Below are 22082 nucleotides of genomic sequence, written 5' to 3'. Positions count from 1 at the left end.
GAGCTGCCTATTTTGCTCACTCAAAATTTTGAATTTTGAAACCAAATTTTAAATGTTGGTTGCTATAGATACTAAAGATTTAACAAATTTATATACCTAGTGTATCTAGTTACTTTTTTATTACATACCATTGGAGTACGATGCTTCATTTTGGTCTGAATAACGCCATCTTTTTCAAACTGTATCATATCATTAAGTGGGTCCCATGGTCGGGTACTACATAAATGAAAGAAAATACCAGTTGCTTAATAACCAAACAAAAAATTTAAAACTTTCTCTTCCATGATTTAATTTTATTAATAATTATATACATAGTTCTAATATTGAGATTTCCCCATATCTAATCTTCTGATTGTAACTACTAGTCTAGAGTCAAGCTTATAATGAACACAACATCAAGTTTAAATATCTCACACTAATATACAGGGTTTAAATAATTAAAAACTACTCCAGCAACAAATATTATAAAGCCAACAAGCCATGCTAATACACTGTTTGAAATAAACTATTTTAAATTACTTACTCCGCAAACTTATAATGCCATTCTCCTGTGAGTGAATCAAGTTCAAATAATCTGCAAGACCACTCTTCATTTTTTGTTTTCCGATCTCTGGCAGCTTGCCTTTGAGCTTCTTCCAAAACATACTTCTCTTGGGTAGCTTCGGTTTGGTCTTTGGCATTTATGGCTCGAGTTACCCGCTGCCAGAGTCTAATATATGTGCAAAAGTAGTATTAAAAATGAAACAGAAAATAGAATTTATATAGAATAGACTTGAATCCCCTTGAGAGAAAATAACATTCACATGGATTTCTGGCTTTGACAATACTTATTCTCATATGCTTAGAAATGAGTCAAGACATAAATCTAATCCCTTGAGTAGAGAGAGATCTGTTCTTAAGTGGAGACTAATTTTTTTTACTTGGCAAGAGAAACTTATTACATGGACTCTTAAACTCATGGTACTAAGTGTTGCTGGCTCAAGATGATAGGAATGTAATAAAATTAAAGCTCAGAAATCTATACTTTTAGCAAGTGTTCTGGATGATTCATACACTGTTTAAGATCCACTGGCTTCATAAAGATCCATTACTGTAATGCAGTGCTTCTCAACTTTGGATCCATGAATTATCAGAGAATTTTATAATCAGAATCTCTGGGGTCAGGCCCAAGTATTGATATTTTTTAATGTTTCCCCAAAATATTTTAATGTATTGCTAGTGTTGAGAACAACTACTTTATCAGAAAAGACTATTGAGGTAAAATGATTTCCCCTACTAGTTCTTTCTTCTGTTAAATAAAAATATATCTATATCCCACCCATCTGGGAAGGCAGCAAAGCCAGAAGAAAAGGCTTTGAGATCAGAGAGACCCGAGTCCTAGATCTGCCACTTCTTAGCTGGTGCACTTAAAGTTATTTATCCTAAGTCTCATTTCCTCATCTTTAAATATGCTGAATTATATGCCCTCAAAAATCATCATATGCCTTGGCAAAGCTTATCTCTGGATAAATAATATCATGTGGTTATGGCTGAGGCAGAATTTTAGAACTGGTACATATATATTCTTCCATCTTTGACAACCTCAATTCTGAGTGTAGAAGAGAAGGCACACACATACTTGAATTCCCATGCGAGAGAATGATACGTTTGTGGGAATGATACGTATGTGGGATGACTAAGTTGCATAATGTGTGTTAAGTGCCTAGCAAAGTATCTTTTATACAGAAGTCTCTTTCTCTTAACACAAAGATATAATAACAATAAAATGGGAAATGTGTATACAATATTTTTGATTCAAAAATGTAAGTAATCTAGCAAGAATTTCATGACTTAAGAACAGAAATGGTAGCCTTAATCATTACCCAACTAATAAGTCCTTTAGAATCAGTACATCCAGTGATTTTATTTTTGTTTCAGAGAATGGAACAGAAGTAGATTCTGCACCACTCCCTTTACCTAGAGTTCTAATGCCTAAACCAGGTTAGAAAACAGTTGCCAGGTACTAACTGAGAGTCACTAATTAGTCCTGTAATTTTATTTCAACAAAAATGTTCTTTTATTTCTTTCTTTTAAGGTACTGGAGCAGCTGAGAAAGAAAAAAATGAGAAGTTTTAGTTTTGAGTTACAGAAAAGCAAGATGATTTGTATTATATTTATTTGACATTCATATACACAGAAACAGAATACTGTCACATTCCACAAATGATAAACTATTTTGCTGAATTAAGATATGACAGAAGAAAAGTGACAAAATGACCATATCATTAAGGAACTGAAAAACTACTCTCTGATCCTTATGAAGTTAGCTGAAAAACAGAATACTTACTTCTCTGATTCAAAATCTCCCTGTTCTTCAAATTTTACAGTGTGCCTTATTAATCTCCATTGCTTAATATCGGGTGTTGGATTCCAGAAAACCTCTGAATTATCAGTCTTTTTATCAGTAATAAAAACTTCACTATCCTATATTTAAAGAAATTAAAAATTAATTTAGAGAATTATATCTAGAAGGCAACTGTATACTAAAGTAATATGATGGTGATAATTTCTTCTGGTTACTTAATCCTCCAGTTAAACATATTTTTAAAACACATATAACTAGAACTTTTCCAAAAGCCCCAAGTTTCTTATAATTTTTATGAAAACATTAAGATCAAATATGTAATACTAGTTAATACAAATAATTTGGTTGACTATCCAGTTTGTGAAATTTCACAAGTTTTACTTAATAAATTTCAATCATTACATGCAAAACCTCAATAAGCATCTCCAAACTGTAAAAAGTAGAACACAGTATTTGTTATAACTAAAATGAAATGCTGTTGACTATCCATGGATTCAATACACACATACACATAAATAAATACACACACTCACACACACACACACCCCTGAAAGAGCCTTTCCTAGCATTAAAAATTAGAGGTCTGTCTATATCGAATAATCTGTCTAACACAGGGTCTTGCTCTCTTGCCCAGGCTGAAGTGGTGCTATCTAGCTTATCTATCTATTTTACCTATCTAATCTATCTACTTGTCTATTTATCTTTCTTCTCTCATCTCTATCTATCTATCTATCTATCTATCTATCTATCTATCTAACTGAAACAGGGTCTTGCTCTCTTACCCAGGCTGGAGTGCAGTAGCACAATCATGGGTCATTACAGTTTCCACCTCCCAGGCTCAAGCAATCTTCCTGCCTCAGCTTCCTGAGTAGTCAGGACAGGCATGCAACACCATGCCCAGCTAATTTTTTTTTTTTAATTTTTAGTAGAGAAGAGGTCTCGTTATGTCACCCAGGATGATCCTACCGCTTCAGCCTCCCAAAGTGCTGGAATTATAGCAGTGAGCCACCCCACCCAGTCAGAAATTTTGGTTTTTAAAAATGACTGCTGTTTCATGTTTTTTCCAGAAGATGTTCAGATTTAAGGCAATTAAATTTTTTTCAGAGTATATGTGGCCACTTAGTGGAGTCCCTAAATACAGTTTCACTTTCTCATATTTCTCAACATTTTCTGCTTATTGTATGCAGAAAGGAGCATATACTCAGTGCTCACAGTGAGGGCATATCCATGCAGTGCCATGATTCTTTTTATTCATTTAAGCTTCTCTTAACAAAATTACATAAATTTGAATCTAGGTTAGCAAAGAAGTAAATAAAAGCCATTGCTCTCATACACCACTATATCCTTTCCATGTTCCACTGAAAGGAATATAACTCTAATTGGAACTATGTCTCTTTCTTCTATGTGAGAGGCAGTAGAGTGCATAAAAGCACAGCCCTGGAGCCTTGGCTTTAATTCCTGTTCCACCACCTACTTTCAGCAAATTATGTGAACTCTCTGTGCCTCAGTGTCTGTCCTCTTCTGTAAAATGGAGACAATAATAAACAATCATAAAATGGGCATGGCACCTATAAACTCACCTCATAGGGTTATATATTATAAATATTAAATGAGTTACAATGAGTAACATTCTTAAATAAGGCATTACATAATAAGTCATATTTAAGTGTTAGCTATTTCTACTGATTTTAAAGTTTTGGAAAGAGAAAATATTACATAAAATTAATTACTGTTGATAACAAATCAACACCAAAAACCTGCTATTATAAGCTGAAGCTTATGTTAAATAGTAATGTTTTTAGCAATGAAGTAAGTTTTAAATTTTAAATGTGATTGTTATTTTTTTCCCACAGAATAAAATTCTTTTTGTAAAGCTCATATATAAAATACTTACCCAATGTCCTTCCAAAGTAGCTAGGACTTCTTTTCCCAATTTAAGTCTTCCTGATATTTGATTAACACAGTCGCTACTCCCTAGGAATGGCTTTTAAAAGAGAAAATGTTAAACACTTTACTTTTCACTTATATTTACATATAATGTAAAACCAAAAAAAAAAAAACCAACAAAAATTACTTGTATAGTTACAGTGCTCTTGAATGCACAAGCAGTAAAAAAATACTGATTCAAATTTTAATTAGAAATGTTTAATAAGAAATCTGAATTGCTGCTATGGAAAAAAATAGGTGAAAAACAAGAAGACTATATTAAATCAAATTAAACATATTAAGAAAGATCACACTGATACAACTGACTCATGTCCCATGTACTCTCAAATCCTGCATCCTCATCTAACTGTCAAGACAGTGCCCTATCAATGTGATGTTATCTTAAGCAATAACAATTCAGTAAACCTAAGGGAATTAACGATCTAGTGAAATACGTGACACCCCTTCCTTAAAAAAAAAAAGGAAAATACATAGCTAAAAAAAGCCTCCAAAAAATAAAATTGGAAGGAATATATTTTGAGTTACTATAATGCCTTACTGATGTCTGTCTTTGGAGACAAAATTTTGATGCTCCAATGTAATAAAGGCATCATCTATACTTAAGAACTCATTCATCATGATCTCCAACCATTATCGTCACCATACAAGCAAAAATTTGCCAAGGTGAAAGAAATATAAAATAAAAGGCATTGCATCAAATAATATTTAAGAAGTCTTTTTTATTAGAGCAAAATTGCTTATCAGCTGGATATCAACATAGGAGCAATTTAGTAGTAAATATCACATAGTTCACAGAAATTTTTTTTTTTTTTGAAATGGAGTCTCATTCTGTTGCCAAGTTAGAGTGCAATGGTGCAATCTTGACTCACTGCAACCTCTGCCTCCCAGGTTCAAGTGATTCTCCTGCCTCAGCCTCCCGAGTAGCTGGGACTACAGGTGTGAGCCACCACATCCAGCTAATTTTTGTATTTTTAGTAGAGACGGGGTTTCACCATGTTGGCCAGACTGGTCTCGATCTCTTGACCTTGTGATCCAAATGCCTTGGCCTCCCAAAGTGCTGGGATTACAGGCATGAGTCATCATGCTCAGTCCAGAAATATTTTTATCTGAACATAATATACTATTGTTTAGGAATAATTAATTCACATTAGGGTCTCAAATTTCCCTTTCATACAGAGGCAGACAAAATTTTCCAAAGATGGCTTTGACAATATATACCCTCTCCTCTCCAGCCTACATGCTCTTCCTCAAGGAGATTTTGCCACTCTCTCAATGAGAAGTGGGGTCTATATTTCTTCTCCTTGAATTTGGGTGGTCTTACAACTTTCCAAATAATAGAAGATAGTGGAAGTGATATAATTTGGCTTCTCAGGCTAGGTCATGGAAAGCAAATGCCTGGCTCACTGGGGCGCTTGCACTTGGAAACCCTAAACTACCAAGTAAGAAGTCTACTTTGAGGCTGTCACATGGAAAGGCCATGTATACAGGTGCTCAGATTAGCAGTCCTAGTCCTTCAGTCACCCTGGACCAGGTATTAGACATGTAAGTGATAAGCCTGCAGGTGATTCCAATCCCGAACTGTCAAGTCACCTATGGCCTACAAAGTCTTTCTAAGACCCCAGACATTATGAAGTAGAGACAAGCCATCCCCAATATGCCCTGTCCAAATTTTTGACCCACAGAATTCATGAGGAACAGCACACAGCTATTTTTAAGTCTGTGAGTTTTAGAGTAATTTGTTATGCAGAAATAGTGACTAATAGAACTGTGCCTTAGATTACACAGCTAGACTGCCAGATGATACATAGCTTCTAGCATTTGGTAAAACAATCCTTTAATTTACTAAGAAATTTCTATCCAATCACTTCTTAAATCTCATCTTCTATGTAATGCCAACAGTTTTATTAATAAAAATGAAAAACAAAAAATGATGTCTTTGTGTTAATTTGAATTTTCCAAGGCTGCTATCTTAGACTATCCAAAGATATTCACCCAGGTTGGCCCTTATTCTTTAGATGCACTTGTCCTTGACCTGACATAATTGTGTTCTTACGTTTAGTTCCTAATTAGGAAATACATGGTGCCCTTTATTCAATATTTATTGTACAACTCTCCTTTAATTAGATGATACCTACTATATTCTCTACTAACCTTTAGTTTAAATTCAAGTACTGCACTATATCCAGTTTTTTGACATGTAATATTGACTGTTCCACCAAGCTCCAGTGTCATTGTGCCGTAAAGAATTCCTAAGGAAAAAATTTGACAAAAAATTCAAGATAGCCTAGTATGGCTCATAATAAACAGTTTAGTAATCTAATCTCCTTTTAAGAGAAACATAATTCAAGGTTACTCTGTCCCACTCAAATGAAAATCTACAATATAGACATAAAGTTGGTTCCATAGGATATAAATAGGTAACAGCTAATTCACATTATGTGCAGATACCATATTTGTACACCTAATCAATAAAATATCAATACCCACAGCACTTCTGTAGTCATTTGGAGACATGTGCAGAGTAGAGAAAAATTTGAGTCACCCGATGCACACATTCCAAGCTGAGGCTGAGCAAGGCAACACTCTTTATTGTTTCAGCGCCCACGTTGTTTAAAAAAAAAAGTGTCCTTTTTACAGTGTATTTAACACCATATTTTTCACATTTTTGTACTTTTCGTTGGTGGTTTTGCTGTTTAAAATGGACCCACGCGTAGTGTTGCAGTGCTGTCTAGTGTTCCTAAGTGTAAGAAGGCTGTAATGTATCTTACAGGGAAAATGTGTCTTAAAAGTTATGTTTAGGCATGAGCTTTAGTTCTGTTGGTTCACAGTTCAATGTTAATGAATCAATAATACGTAATTTAATGTTATAATTAAATCAGGTTTCTTTAAATAGAAGTACATATAAAACAAGGTTATGTACTGATTGATTGGTTGATGAAAATGCTAGGACAAGAGGTTCATAGGAATCTAATCTCATACTCCCCCAGGAACAATGGCTCAGTATTTGCTAACTCAGTGGTGACTTTATATAACATTACTGCAAATAACAAGAATCAATTGCATAACCAAAGCAAACAAAAAACTACAAAATAAGTTTGATGGTTAAAAGCTGGGGAAACTCTGGGTTTAACAAAGCTAAACAGGTTGTGTATGTATCTGCCGTTGGTCTAAAATGTTAAGGCAGCCTTTTTTTTTTTTTGAGATGGAGTCTCGCTCTGTCACCCAGGCTGGAGTGCAGTGGCGTGATCTTGGCTCACTGCAGCCTCCACCTCATGGGTCCAGGCAATTCTCCTGCCTTAACCTCCTGAGTAGGTGGGACTACAGGCACACACCACCACGCTGGCTAATTTTGTAACTTTAGTAGAGACGGGGCTTCATCATGTTGGTCAGGATGGTCTTGATCTCCTGACCTCATGATCCACCACCTGGGCCTCCCAAAGAGCTGGAATTACCACACCTGGCCTAAGGCAGCCTTTAATAAGCAATGTACAGTGTTATCTTTTGAGAGGGGAACAGACTAGGCAATGTTTCTCATACTTATTTGGCTATGGAACTCTTATTTTATAAAACAATTTGTGAGACTAGTGACTTGGGGGAACATACCTTAGAAAACACACATGGTGAAACATCTTATTAAAACAATCATTTCATATGCTCATTCACAAACGGTTATAACTTCTTTTCTTTTTCCATGCAATAGAAATATTGCCATAAAAAATTTTCCCTATTGTTAGCTAAGTAGGGCATGGATATCTACATGGAATACAATTTTCTTTTTTCTTTTTTTTTTTTTTTTTGAGCCGAAGTCTCACTCTTGTTGCCAGGCTGGAGTGCAATGGTGCAATCTCAGCTTACTGCAACCTCCACCTCTTGGGTTCAAACGATTCTCCTGCCTCAGCCTCCTGAGTAGCTGGGATTACAGGCATGCACCACCTTGTCTGGCTAATTTTATATTTTTAGTAGAGACAGGGTTTCTCCATGTTGCTCAGGCTAATCTCGAACTCCCAACCTCAGGTGATCTGCTTACCTCGCCACCCAAAGTGCTGGGATTACAGGCGTGAACCACCGTGCCCGACCTATTTGTTCTAAATGATAGAAAATTTAAAAATATGTGTTCCTTCTCTGTACTAGCATGCTTTTAAAAAAAAAAAAGTTCTTATCAATTCATATTAAAGATATTTCACTTCATGCTTACTTCAAGTATACTTGAAGCTCTAAGAATAATCTAGACTGAAGCCAGAAATTAGTCTCTTTTGTATATGCTGAGTTGACCCTGAAGACTCAACCCTCCCAAGTTTCTCATCTGTGAAATAAGGCCATATCAAAATAATCTTTTTTTAAATTATACTTTAAGTTCTGGGATACATGTGCAGAATGTGCAGGTTTGTTACATAGGTATATATGTGCCATGGTGGTTTGCTGCACCCATCAATCCATCATCTATATTAGGTATTTCTCCTAATGCTATTCCTCCCCTTATCCCCCACCCCGTGACAGGCCCTGGAGTATGATGCTCCCCTCCCTGTGTCCATGTGTTCTCATTGTTCAACTCCCACTTATGAGTGAGAACATGCGGTATTTGGTTTTCTGTTCCTGTGTTAGTTTGTTGAGAATGATGGTTTCCAGCTTCATCCATGTATCTGCCAAGGACATGAACTCATTCTTTTTTATGGCTGCATAGTATTCCATGGTGTATATGTGCCACATTTTCCTTATCCAGTCTATCATTGATGGGCATTTGGGTTGGTTCCAAGTCTTTGTTATTGTGAATAGTGCTGCAATAAACATATGTGTGCATGTGTCTTTATAGAATGATTTATAATCCTTTGAGTATATACCCAGTAATGAGATTGCTGAGTCAAATAGTATTTCTAGTTCTAGATCCTTGAGGAATTGCCACACTGTCTTCCACAGTGGTTGAACTAATTTACACTCCCACCAACAATGTAAAAGTGCTCCTATTTCTCTACATCAGCATCTGTTGTTTCCTTACTTTTTAATGATCCCTATTCTAACTGGAGTGAGATGGTATCTCACTGTGGTTTTGATTTGCATTTCTTTAATGACCAGTGATGATGAGCTTTTTTTCATATGTTTGCAGGCCACATAAATGTCTTCTTTGGAGAACTGTCCATTCATATTCTTTGCCCATTTTTCCTGTCAACTAATTTCTATGTGTTCATAAATCAGTTCCCAAAATAGAGGATAATTACCAAAAAAGTTGTTTTTAAGATTTTAAGAAACTGGTTGGAAGGAAGGGTACACATCATGACCACAATAAACTGATGCAAAATAGCTGAAAGTTCAATGCAGCGGTAAACTGCCTGGGTTCAGATCCTGACTTGCCACATCTTAGCTGTGTGATCTCAGGCATATTAACCTCTTTGTGCTTCATTTTTCCTCTTCCATAAAAAAGGAATAATAATATTTCTATTTTATAGGAGTTGCTGAAATGATTAAATAAGTGCATCAAACAGTTGGGTGTCTAGCATGTTGTAATGTTGTAAACGAAAATTATTACATAATACCCTTATCTGTATTTTAAATAATGGGGTAAAAAGCATAATGCATTAAGAAATTGCCAAATGAAAGTGAGAAAAATCTTTAAAAGAACTTGGTACATTAAAAAATAGTAAATTAAAATTTTTAAAAGGCATGGTGGTGCAAACAGATGAAAATCATCTTTAAGGATTCTGAAATAATAGTTTTGTTAAATTTGAAAATTTGCATATCAGGCAAATGTAAAGAAATTCCATTATGATAAATCAGTCTCTGCTGACAAAAGTATATATCATAAAAAGGTCCATTACAGGTGAATTAATTCACCACAGAAATATTCAGCAAATGATAGCAATAATCTTAAATATCTGTAAACCAAGGATGCTTTCAAACAAAACGTAAGTCTGACTCTATCAATCACAAAGCATAACAAATCACAGCTACATACATTTACTTAAAAGGAAAGCTTAATATCTAACTCAAGTATAGAAAATATTTACCTTTACAATGAGCATATGGCATTGTCATTACATAATCTTCACCTCTATTCAAGAAAGTTAACCGTGCTTCTCCCTCTAATATTGCAGATAATGAGTTTCCTGAAATAAAATATTGTTGATTAGATTTCACAAAACTTATTCAACCAATTTAAAACAAACAAAATATATTTAGAACACCTACCAAACATCTACAGTGGAGAGTCTTAGAAATGTCTCAATCTCAGTGTGCCCAAACATGTATTTATTACTATATATCCAAAACATATTTCATCCACATTCTCATTTTTACAAAATGATTACTTTAAAAAGATACACTTATGTTCTTTCTGTTTGTTTGTTTTTGAGATGGAGTCTCTGTCACTCTGTTGCCCAGGCTGGAGCGCAGTGGAGTGATCTTTCACCTCCTGGGTTCACACAATTCTTCTATCTTAGCCTCCCGAGGAGTAGTTGGGATTAAAGGCATGCACCACCACGTGCGGCTAATTTTTGTACTTTTAGTATAGACAGGGTTTCCCCATGTTGGGAAGGCCGGTTTTGAACTCCTGACCTTGGGTGATCTGCCCACCTTGGCCTCCCAAAGTGTTGGGAATACAGGCATGAGCCACCACACCCAGCCTATTTTATGAAAGTTATAAGAAAGTAAGAAAACTGTAGAATACTTAATATTAATAAAACAGTTTCACTGTATAGCCTCATTTTCTTTTTTGAATAAAACTATTATTTTTTTAGCTGTAAGTTACATTACTTATAAATCTCAAGCTTTAAATGCTTATAATTGATATAATAATCCTATAGACAATTTAGAAAAATAAAAAAATATATAAAGCACCAAAATGCAGTTGACGATAAAATATTATGGTAATGTCTTCTAAGTTTTCTCCTGTATGCATTTTCTCTCCTTATGCTCTCAGCTTTACTGAAGCATAAATTTACATACAGTAACTGACCCATTTTAAGTGTAAAATTTGAGTTTTTGAAATTGCAGAGTCATATAACCACCACCACAATCAAGATATAGAACTTCCTATTATCCCCAAAAAGTCCCTCCTTGCTCCCGAGTGGTCAATCCTTTCCCTCAGCCCCAGGATACCACTGGTGCATTTTCAATCACTGGTTTTACCTATTCTAGAATTCTGAACAGATGGCATTACAGAATATGTAATTTGCTGTGTTTTACTTCCTTCAATTAGCACAATGTCTTTCAGGCTCATCCACATTGTTGTATCAGAATTCTAGTCCTTTTTATTGCTAGTGAGCGTTCTGTAGTTGTGATATTTCCATACTAATTGATGGTCTTCAAGTTGTGTTCAGTCCTGGATTGTTATGAATAATGCTGTGTATGCTTAAGAACATTTATGTACAAGTCTTTATGTAGACAGCCATTTTCATTTTTCATAGGTAAATACCTAGGAGCAGAATTTCTGAGTTTATGATAAATATATGTTTAACTCTGGGCAATCATTTCTTCCATGTCAAAAAACATTTGACCATGTGTACAGGTCTACATCTGAACTCTATTCCATCCCATTAATTTATACACCTATCATTATGTCAATTCCACACTGTATTGATTACTTCAGCTTTATCCTAAAACAGGCAGTAAAAGACCTATCTTGTTCTTTTTCAAAATTGTTTGGCTGTTTTGGGTCCTTGACTTTTCAACGTAATTTTAGAAATAACTTGCCAATATCTTCAAAAAAGCCTGCTAAGATTATGATTAGGATAGCACTGAGTCTATGGCTCAATTAAGGGAGTGTGGATATATTTATATATTAAATATCTCAATATAGAAACACAGTATACCTATCAATTCATTTGGGTCTTCTTTAATTTTCCTCAGCAATATTTTAGTTTTCAGTATATAGGACTTACACATCGTTTATTAAATTTATTTTTAAATATATTATTTGGATACTATTATAATTGGACTTGTTTTTAAATTTCATTCTGAGCTAGGCATGGTGATGTGTGCCTGTAATCTGTTACTCAGGAGGCTGAGGTGAGAGGATCCCTTGAGCTCAGGAGTTTGAAACCAGCAACACAGTAAGATACTGTCTCAAAAAAAAAAAAAAAAGAAAATTCCCTCTGCAAGTCTTCATTTCTAGTATATAGAAATGCAACTATTTTCTGTATTTTGACCAGGCATCATGAGACCTTTCTAAATTCGTTTATTGGTTATATGAGCTTTTTTTGTATACTCTTGAAGATTTTTTATGTAATCTGGTATATAAATGGCTTATCTTCTTCCTTTCCAATCTGTATGCTATTTTCCCTTTAATTTGCCTACTGCATTGTTTAGGACCTCCAATTTTGTAAAGAAGTAATTGACACTAAATAGCCTTGCTTTGTTCTTGATCTTAGGTAGAAATTATTCAATTTTCACCTTAAAAGTATGAAGTTGGGGATTGGATCCAAGATGGTCAGTTAGGAGGAACTCGGGATTGCAGCTCTGAGAGAAAGCGCAGAGGGTGAGTGGATGCCGCATTTCCAGACGGATTTTTACTGCCCACAGACCAGGAGATTCACAGGAGGAGGAGCCCCACGGGTTGCCAGCGCCGCTGGTTTGACCGGTGCGGCCGCTCGGCCTGTGCCCTGGGGCAGGGGGGCAGCGGCTCCTTATGCAGAGTGAGCAAGACTGAGTCCCCTCTAAGTCAGCAAGGGGAGCTGAAACAGGGAGTCAAGCCAGGAGATTCCTGGGCAAAAATGCGCCACGAATCTCAGAGCCGCTGCTTCAGCTGACGCAGCGGCTCACAGGGCAGCGGATTTTTACTGCCCACAGACCAGGAGATTCACAGATGGAGGAGCTCCATGGGCTGCCAGCGCTGCTGGTTAGACTGGCGCGGCCGCTCGGCCTGCACCTAGGGCAGGGGGCAGCGGCTCCTTGTGCAGAGTGAGCAAGACTGAGTCCCCTCTAAGTCAGCAAGGGGAGCTGAAACAGGGAGTCAAGCCAGGAGATCACTGGGCAAAAAAAGCACCACAGGAAACACAACTGAACCTGGGACAGTCCAGCTCTGTGGAGGAGGGGCGTCCTCCATTAGGAAACACCCTGCAGTTCCCAGGGCAATTTGCCGTAACCAAGGCAACCTGCCACTACAGAGACTCCGTCACTACAGGGGCAGGCCAACATAGCGGAAGCAGTTCTAACTACACCCATATAAGCAGGACTGCAGAGAAGTTCACACAGAAGCTGAGCGGAGCCCACAGCAGCTCAGCGAAGCCTCTGCAGGCTGAGTGTGACTAGGCTGCCACCTTGTGGGCAGGGAAAACAGCAGCAAGACAGCGGAAAATCATAAAGCCCTAACTCTCTGGGACAGAATACCTGGGGGGAAGAAAAGGGGGTTTATGAGTTTAGCTGCTGCAGACTTAAAATTACCAAAATCAGAAAGACAGCAACTACAAAGTTGATAGGTGGATAAATCCACAAAGATGGGAAGAAACCATCACAAAAAGGATGAAAACACCCAAAACCAGAACACCTCTCCTCCTACAAGGGAGCATAACTCCTCACCAGAAAGGGAACAAGACTGGATGGAGAATGAGTGTGATGAAATGACAGAATCAGCTTTCAGAAAGTGGATAATAAGAAACTTCCGTGAGCTAAAAGAACATGTTATAACCCAATGCAAAGAAACTAAGAACCTTGAAAGAAGACTTGATGAAATGCTAACGAGAATGGACAACTTAGAGAGGAATATGAGTGAATTGATGGAGCTGAAAAACACAACACGAGAACTTCGTGAAGCATGCACAAGTTTCAACAGCCGAATTGACCAAGAAAGGATATCAGAGGTCAAAGACCAACTCAATGAAATAAAACGAGAAGGCAAGATTAGAGAAAACAGGGTAAAAAGGAATGAACAAAGTCAACAAGAAATATGGGACTACGTGAAAAGACCTAATCTACATTTGATAGGTGTACCTGAATGTGACGAAGAGAATGCATCCAAGCTGCAAAATACTCTTCAGGATATTATCCAGGAAAACTTCCCCAACCTAGCAAGGCAGGCCAATATTCAAGTCCAGGAAATACAGAGAACACCACAAAGATATTCCTCTAGAAGAGCAACCCCAAGGCACATAATCATCAGATTCACCAGGGGTGAAATGAAGGAGAAAATGCTAAGGGCAGCCAGAGAGAAAGGTCGGGTTACCCACAAAGGGAAGCCCATCAGACTCACAACAGATCTCTCAGCAGAAACCCTACAAGCCAGAAGAGAGTGGGGGCCGATATTCAACATCCTTAAACAAAAGAACTTTCAACCCAGAATTTCCTATTCAGCCAAACTAAGTTTCATAAGTGAAGGAAAAATAAAATCCTTTGTGAACAAGCAAGTACTCAGAGATTTCATCACCACCAGACCGGCTTTACAAGAGCTCCTGAAGGAGGCACTACACATAGAAAAGAACAACCAGTACCAGCCACTCCAAAAACATACCAAATGGTAAAGAGCATCAACACAATGAAGAATCTGCATCAACCAATGGGCAAAACAGCCAGCTAGCATCAAAATGACAGGATCAAATTCACATATAACAATATTAACCCTAAATGTAAACGGACTAAATGCCCCAATCAAAAGACACAGACTGGCAAATTGGATAAAAAGCCTAAACCCATCAGTGTGCTGTATCCAGGAAACCCACCTCACATGCAAGGATACACAAAGGCTCAAAATAAAGGGATGGAGGAAGATTTACCAAGCAAATGGAGAGCAAAAAAAAGCAGGAGTTGCAATTCTCATCTCTCATAAAATAGATTTTAAAGCAACAAAGATCAAAAGAGACAAAGAGGGACATTACATAATGGTAAAAGGATCAATGCAACAAGAAGAGCTAACAATCCTAAATATATATGCACCTAATACAGGAGCACCCAGATACATAAGGCAAGTTCTTAAAGACTTACAAAGAGACCTAGACTCCCACACAATAATAGTGGGAGACTTCAACACACCATTGTCAATATTAGACAGATCAACGAGACAGAAAATTAACAAGGATATCCAGGACTTGAACTCAGACCTGGAACAAGCAAACCTAATAGACATTTACAGAATTCTCCACGCCAAATCCACAGAATATACATTCTTCTCAGCACCACATCACACCTACTCTAAAATTGACCACATAATTGGAAGTAAATTACTCCTCAGCAAATGCAAAAGAATGGAAACCATAACAAACAGTCTCTCAGACCACAGTGCAATCAAATTAGCACTCAGAACTCAGAAACCAACCCAGAACCGCACAGCCTCATGGAAAATGAACAACTTTCTCCTGAATGTTGACTGGATAAACACTGAAATGAAGGCAGAAATAAAGATCTTCTTCGAAACCAACGAGAACGAAGACACCACATATCAGAATCTCTGGGACACATTTAAAGCAGTCTCTAGAGGAAAATATACAGCAATAAGTGCCCACATGAGAAGCAAGGAGAGATCTAAAATTGACACCCTATCGTCAAAATTGAAAGAGCTAAAGGAGCAAGATCAAAAAAAGTCAAAACCTAGCAGAAGACAAGAAATAACTAAAATCAAAGCAGAATTGAAGGAGATAGAGACACGAAAAACCCTACAAAAAAATCAATAAATCCAGGAGCTGGTTTTTTGAAAAGATCAACAAAATAGACAGACCACTAGACAGATTATTAAAAAAGAAAAGAGAGAATAACCAAATAGATGCAATAAAAAATGATAAAGGGGATATCACCACAGATGCCACAGAAATTCAAACCATCATCAGAGATTATTACAAACAACTCTATGCACATAAACTAGAAAACCTGGAAGAAATGGATAAATTCCTGGACAGTTGCCTCCTCCCAAGCCTAAACCAGGAAGAAGTCAAAACCCTGAATAGACCAATAACAAGGTCTGAAGTCGAGGCAGCAATTAAGAGCCTACCACCCAAAAAAAGCCCAGGTCCAGATGGGTTCACAGCCGAATTCTACCAGACATGCAAAGAGGAACTGGTACCATTCCTACTGAAATATTCCAAATAATCCAAAAAGAGGGAATCCTTCCCAAATCATTTTATGAGACCAACATCATCCTGATACCAAAACCCGGCAGAGACTCAACAAGAAAAGAAAACTACAGGCCAATATCCATGATGAACATAGATGCAAAAATCTTCAATAAAATACTGGCAAGCCGATAGAAACAGCACATCAAAAAGCTTATCCACCATGATCAAGTAGGATTCATCCTGGGGATGCAAGGCTGGTTCAATATACGCAAGTCTATAAACGTAATTCACCACATAAACAGAACCAAAGACAAAAACCACATGATTATCTCAATTGATGCAGAGAAGGCCTTCGACAAAATTCAACAGCTCTTTATGCTAAAAAGTCTCAATAAACTAGGTATCGACGGAACGTATCTCAAAATAATAAAAGCTATTTACGACAAACCCACAGCCAATATCATACTGAATGGACAAAAACTGGAAGCATTCCCTTTGAAATCAGGCACTAGACAAGGATGCCCTCTCTCTCACCACTCCTATTCAATATAGTACTGGAAGTTCTAGCCAGAGCAATCAGGCAAGAAAAAGAAATAAAGGGTATTCAATTAGGAAAGGAGGAAGTCAAATTGTCTCTATTTGCAGACGACATGATTGTATATCTAGAAGACCCCATCATCTCAGCACAAAATCTCCTGAAACTGATAAGCAACTTCAGCAAAGTCTCAGGATACAAAATCAATGTGCAAAAATCACAAGCATTCCTATACACCAATAACAGACTTAAAGAGAGCCAAATCAAGAACGAACTGCCATTCACAATTGCTACAAAGAGAATAAAATGCCTAGGAATACAACTAACAAGGAATGTAATGGACCTCTTCAAGGAGAACTACAAACCACTGCTCAATGAAATAAGAGAGGACACAAACAGATGGAGAAACATTCCATGTTCATGGTTAGGAAGAATCAATATCGTGAAAATGGCCATACTGCCCAAAGTAATTTACAGATTCAACGCTATCCCCATCAAGCTACCAATGACCTTCTTCACAGAACTGGAAAAAACCACCTTAAACTTCATATGGAACCAAAAGAGAGCCCACATAGCCAAGTCAATTCTAAGCAAAAAGAACAAAGCAGGAGGCATCACACTAGCGGACATCAAACTATACTACAAGGCTACGGTAATCAAAACAGCATGGTACTGATACCAAAACAGAGATATAGACCAATGGAACAGAACAGAGGCGTCGGAGGCGACACAACATATCTACAACCACCTGATCTTTGACAAACCTGATAAAAACAAGCAATGGGGAAAGGATTCCCTGTTCAATAAGTGGTGTTGGGAAAACTGGCTAGCCATATGCAGAAAGCAGAAACTGGACCCCTTCCTGACACCTTACACTAAAATTGACTCCAGATGGATTAAAGACTTAAACATAAGACCTAACACCATAAAAACACTAGAAGGAAACCTAGGCAAAACCATTCAGGACATAGGCATAGGCAAGGACTTTATGACCAAAACACCAAAAGCATTGGCAACAAAAGCCAAAATAGACAAATGGGACCTAATCAAACTCCACAGCTTCTGCAGGCAAAAGAAACAGTCAATAGAGTGAATCGGCAACCAACAGAATGGGAAAAAACTTTTGCAGCCTACCCGTCTGACAAAGGGCTGATATCCAGAATTTACAAAGAACTAAAACAGATTTACAAGAAAAAAACAAACAAGCCCATTCAAAAATGGGCAAAGGATATGAACAGATACTTTACAAAAGAAGACATACACGAGGCCAACAAGCATATGAAAAAATGCTCATCATCACTGGTCATTAGAGAAATGCAAATGAAAACTACATTGAGATACCATCTCACACCAGTTAGAATGGCAATCATTAAAAAATCTGGAGACAACAGATGCTGGAGAGGATGTGGAGAGATAGGAACACTTTTACACTGTTGGTGGGAATGTAAATTAGTTCAACCATTGTGGAAGACAGTGTGGCGATTCCTCAAGGACCTAGAAATAGAAATTCCATTTGACCCAGCAATCCCATTACTGGGTATATATCCAAAGGATCATACATCGTTCTACTATAAGGACACATGCACACGAATGTTCATTGCAGCACAGTTTACAATAGCAAAGACCTGGAACCAACCCAAATGCCCATCGATGATAGACTGGACAGGAAAAATGTGGCACATATACACCATGGAACACTATGCAGCCATCAAAAACAATGAGTTCGCGTCCTTTGTAGGGACATGGATAAACCTGGAAACCATCATTCTCAGCAAACTGACACAAGAACACAAAATCAAACACATGTTCTCACTCATAGGTGGGTGTTGAACAACGAGAACACATGGACACAAGGAGGGGATCACTATACACTGGGGTCTGTTGGGGAGGAGTAGGGGGGACAGTGCAGGGGTGGGGAGTTGGGGAGGGATGGCATGGGGAGAAATGCCAGATATAGGTGAAGGGGAGGAAGGCAGCAAATCACAGTGCCACGTATGCACCTATGCAACAACCTTGCATGTTTTTCACATGTACCCCAAAACCTAAAATGCAATTAAAAAAAAATATATATGAAGTTGGCTATATATTTTTCATAGATGCCTTTAATCTAGTCCTAGTTTCTTGAGGACTAAGAAATAAATATGTATTGAATTCTGTCAATCATTTCTCCATAGGTATTGAAATCATACTTTCCTTCTGTTATTCTATTAATATGGTAAATTACATTGTTCATCAGATGACAAACCAACCTTGTTTTCCTCAGATAAACTCCATTTCATCATGCTATATTATTCTTCTAATATACTGATCATGCTTTTATTTATATGTATATGTCCATATAATATCCTTCCTACATGTTGATTTGTTACTGGTTAAGAATTTTTGCATGTATATTCATAAAGGATACTGATCTGTAGTTTATTTTCTTGTAATCTCTGGTTTGGGGATCAGGATAATCCTGGCCTCATAAAATGATCTGGTGTTTTTTCCTCTTCTGTTTTCTGCCAAAAATTGTGTAGAACTGGTATTTCTTCCTTAAATATTTAGAAGAACTCAAGGCATCTGGGCCTGGAGTATATCCTCAAAGAAAGATTTTAAATTACTAAATCAATTTATCTGATGTAAGGCTATTTTACAATTTTACACCTATTCTCGGGTCAGCTGTGGTAATTTGTGTCTCTTAAGAAATTTGCCCATTTCAAATTGCTGTCTCTTAATTATGTCTATTTTTGCTTCATAAATTTTGAAGTTCTGTGATTAGGTACATAGGCAGTTATGATTATTATGTTATCCTGATGTACTTAACCTCTTTATTTCATTATGAAATGTTCTTTATCTCTACTAACAGTTTTTGTCTTGAAACCTACTTTATTAATATAGTCACTCAATCCTACTTGTACTTAATACTTGCATAGTTTAGCTTTTAACTTTTACTTTCCATTTACTTTCTTGTTTATTTTTTCTTTTTTGAGACAGAGTATTGCTCTTGTTGCCCAGGCTGGAGTGCAGTGGTCTGACCTCAGCTCACTGCAAAGGCGATTCTCCTGCCTTAGCCCCCCGAGTACCTGGGATTACAGATGTATGCCACCATGCCCAGCTAATTTTTGTATTTTTAGTAGAGACAGGGTTTTGCCATTTTGGCTGGGCTGGTATCCAAATCCTGACCTCAGATGATCCACCTACCTTGGTCTCCCAAAGTGCTGGGATTACAGGCCTGAGCCACCATGCCCAGCCTACTTTCTATTTACTTTCAACCTATTTGTGTGTCTACATTTAAGGTATGTTGGTCCTTGCTCGTTTATTCAATATGATAATCACTGGGCCATTAAGACAGATATAATCATATTATTGGGTTTTGGTCTATCATTTTGCTATGTGTTTTCTATCTGTCCCCTCTGATTTTTGTTCCTTGATTAGGCTTTCCTGTTTCTTTTATAAATTATTTAAATAATGTTTAGCAGCATTCCTGGCATCTATCTACTGGATCTCACAACTGTGAGAACCAAAAATGTCTTCAGACATTGCCAATGTCTCCTGGGGAGAAAAGTTGTTTCAAATTGAGGACCACTGCTTTAGGGATTACAATATTTATCTTTAAAATGTCACAGTCAGCCGGGCACAGTGGCTCATGCCTGTAATCCCAGCACTTTGGGAGGCTAAGGCAGGTGGATCTCTTAAGGTCAAGAGTTCAAGACCAGCCTGACCAACACGGTGAAACCTTGTCTCTACTAAAAATACAAAAATTAGCTGGGTGTGATGGTGGGCACCTGTAATCCCAGCTACTCGGCAGGCTGAGGCAGAAGAATCGCTTGAACCAGGGAGGCAGAGGTTGCAGTGAGCCGAGATTGTGCCACTGCACTCACTCACAGTAATCTTTTACCACTTAGTACAGAATAGAAAATTTTGCTGCTTCTAGGTCCATTCTCTTCCAGGCTTTTGTACTATAGTTACATGTATTAAACCTGCATATGTTATAAAACTCACAAGATAATGCTGACATTTCTGTTTTGAATGGTTACAGGTATTAAAAAAGGAAAAAAATAAGAAAAAATGTCTTTGAATTTACCCATATGTTTACCAATTCTGAAATCTTAAATTCATTCTGGATTTAATACATTCTTTCAAATTATAAAGTAACAGATTGCTCTGATGTATGTAAATTGTACTATAACACAGAAATAAAAAGGTCCACTGATAAAGCAATCCCAGAAAGTGAGCCATGCACCTCATACTCAATAAAAAATTTCTGTAAGGGTAGAACACACACTCACAAAAGCCATTTATACTATAGTCAGGGTAGAAGAATGGAGGGATGAAAGGTGAAATAGGGAAGAAATATATAAAATGTGAAATATATACAAACTTAAGGAAAAAAAAAAAACAAGCAATCACCCTCTTAAACAAACAGGATTAAAACAACAACGACAAAAACCAAACCAAAATGAACATCAAGAGAAATAAAAGACACCTTGAAGAAACATAACAACACAAACCACGTTCCTGATCACAAAGTCTCTTAGATACCTCTGCCGCCGACTTATCTATGGCTCACCACACACTCAGGTAATCAGATGTTGGATTTCTGTTTACATATTTTATTTTTCCTTTTTTATCTTTTTTTTTTTTTTAGACAGAGTTTCACTCTTGTTACCCAGGCTGGAGTGCAATGGTGCGATCTCGGCTCACCGCAAGCTCCGCCTCCTGGGTTCAGGCAATTCTCCTGCCTCAGCCTCCTGAGTAGCTGGGATTACAGGCACGCGCCACCATGCCCAGCTAATTTTTTGTATTTTTAGTAGAGACAGGGTTTCACCATGTTGACCAGTACATAATATTTTTATTTTGCTCAAGTTTGTAATTCTTTGGTTGAAATTTAACTGTTCTTCTTCATTTAAATATTTTTTTAAAACTATGTAAAAGCATTTAAAGGTTATTTATGTTTTATTGGTATATAGCTTTGGCCACGATTTGTTTGAACTGTCAAGGTTTTTGTATTAAGGTTTCCTACTATAACCATTTCTCTACTTCCCCTTGTACCTGCAAACAGATTTTATGGTAACGTTATTTAGTCCAGGGTTAAGTATATTTACTGATTGTCCCTGGACCAGGTCTCCTAACCATACTTGAATTCTTCCTCTCTGTTCAAAGACTAAAATAGAAAGATTGATCCCTCAGATACACTGAGATGAAACACAAAAAACTGGCCAGACTAAAGGCAAAAGAAACACTTTATGCACTCAAGGGCTAAAATGGGCATTCTGTCTTTTCATAAGTTATGCCTGTGATGAAT

At 37.1% G+C, this 22082-nt stretch overlaps 1 protein-coding gene across 7 annotated transcripts in view; it reads right to left on the bottom strand.

Annotated features, from left to right (window-relative positions):
* OSBPL8 (oxysterol binding protein like 8) overlaps positions 1 to 22082 on the bottom strand; it is a 194408-nt gene that overhangs the window by 15165 nt on the left and 157161 nt on the right. For 6 of the 7 annotated variants that reach the window (XM_064376957.1, XM_064376958.1, XM_064376960.1 and 3 more), the window contains 6 exons: positions 10291 to 10389; positions 6443 to 6540; positions 4239 to 4328; positions 2327 to 2463; positions 524 to 709; positions 129 to 216 (listed from right to left, as the gene is read on the bottom strand). In XM_064376957.1, the coding sequence (XP_064233027.1) occupies positions 129 to 216; positions 524 to 709; positions 2327 to 2463; positions 4239 to 4328; positions 6443 to 6540; positions 10291 to 10389 (698 nt within the window). The remainder of the gene's footprint in view (positions 1 to 128; positions 217 to 523; positions 710 to 2326; positions 2464 to 4238; positions 4329 to 6442; positions 6541 to 10290; positions 10390 to 22082) is intronic. The other variant, XR_010342966.1, reaches the window with a different exon arrangement.

Source organism: Aotus nancymaae, unplaced genomic scaffold (assembly GCF_030222135.1).
Source record: "Aotus nancymaae isolate 86718 unplaced genomic scaffold, 86718_ANA_hifiasm-v0.15.2.pri h1tg000016l, whole genome shotgun sequence".
Taxonomy (NCBI): domain Eukaryota; kingdom Metazoa; phylum Chordata; class Mammalia; order Primates; family Aotidae; genus Aotus; species Aotus nancymaae.
Note: the sequence above shows the minus strand (reverse complement) of the source record. Positions and strands in the feature narration are given on the sequence as shown.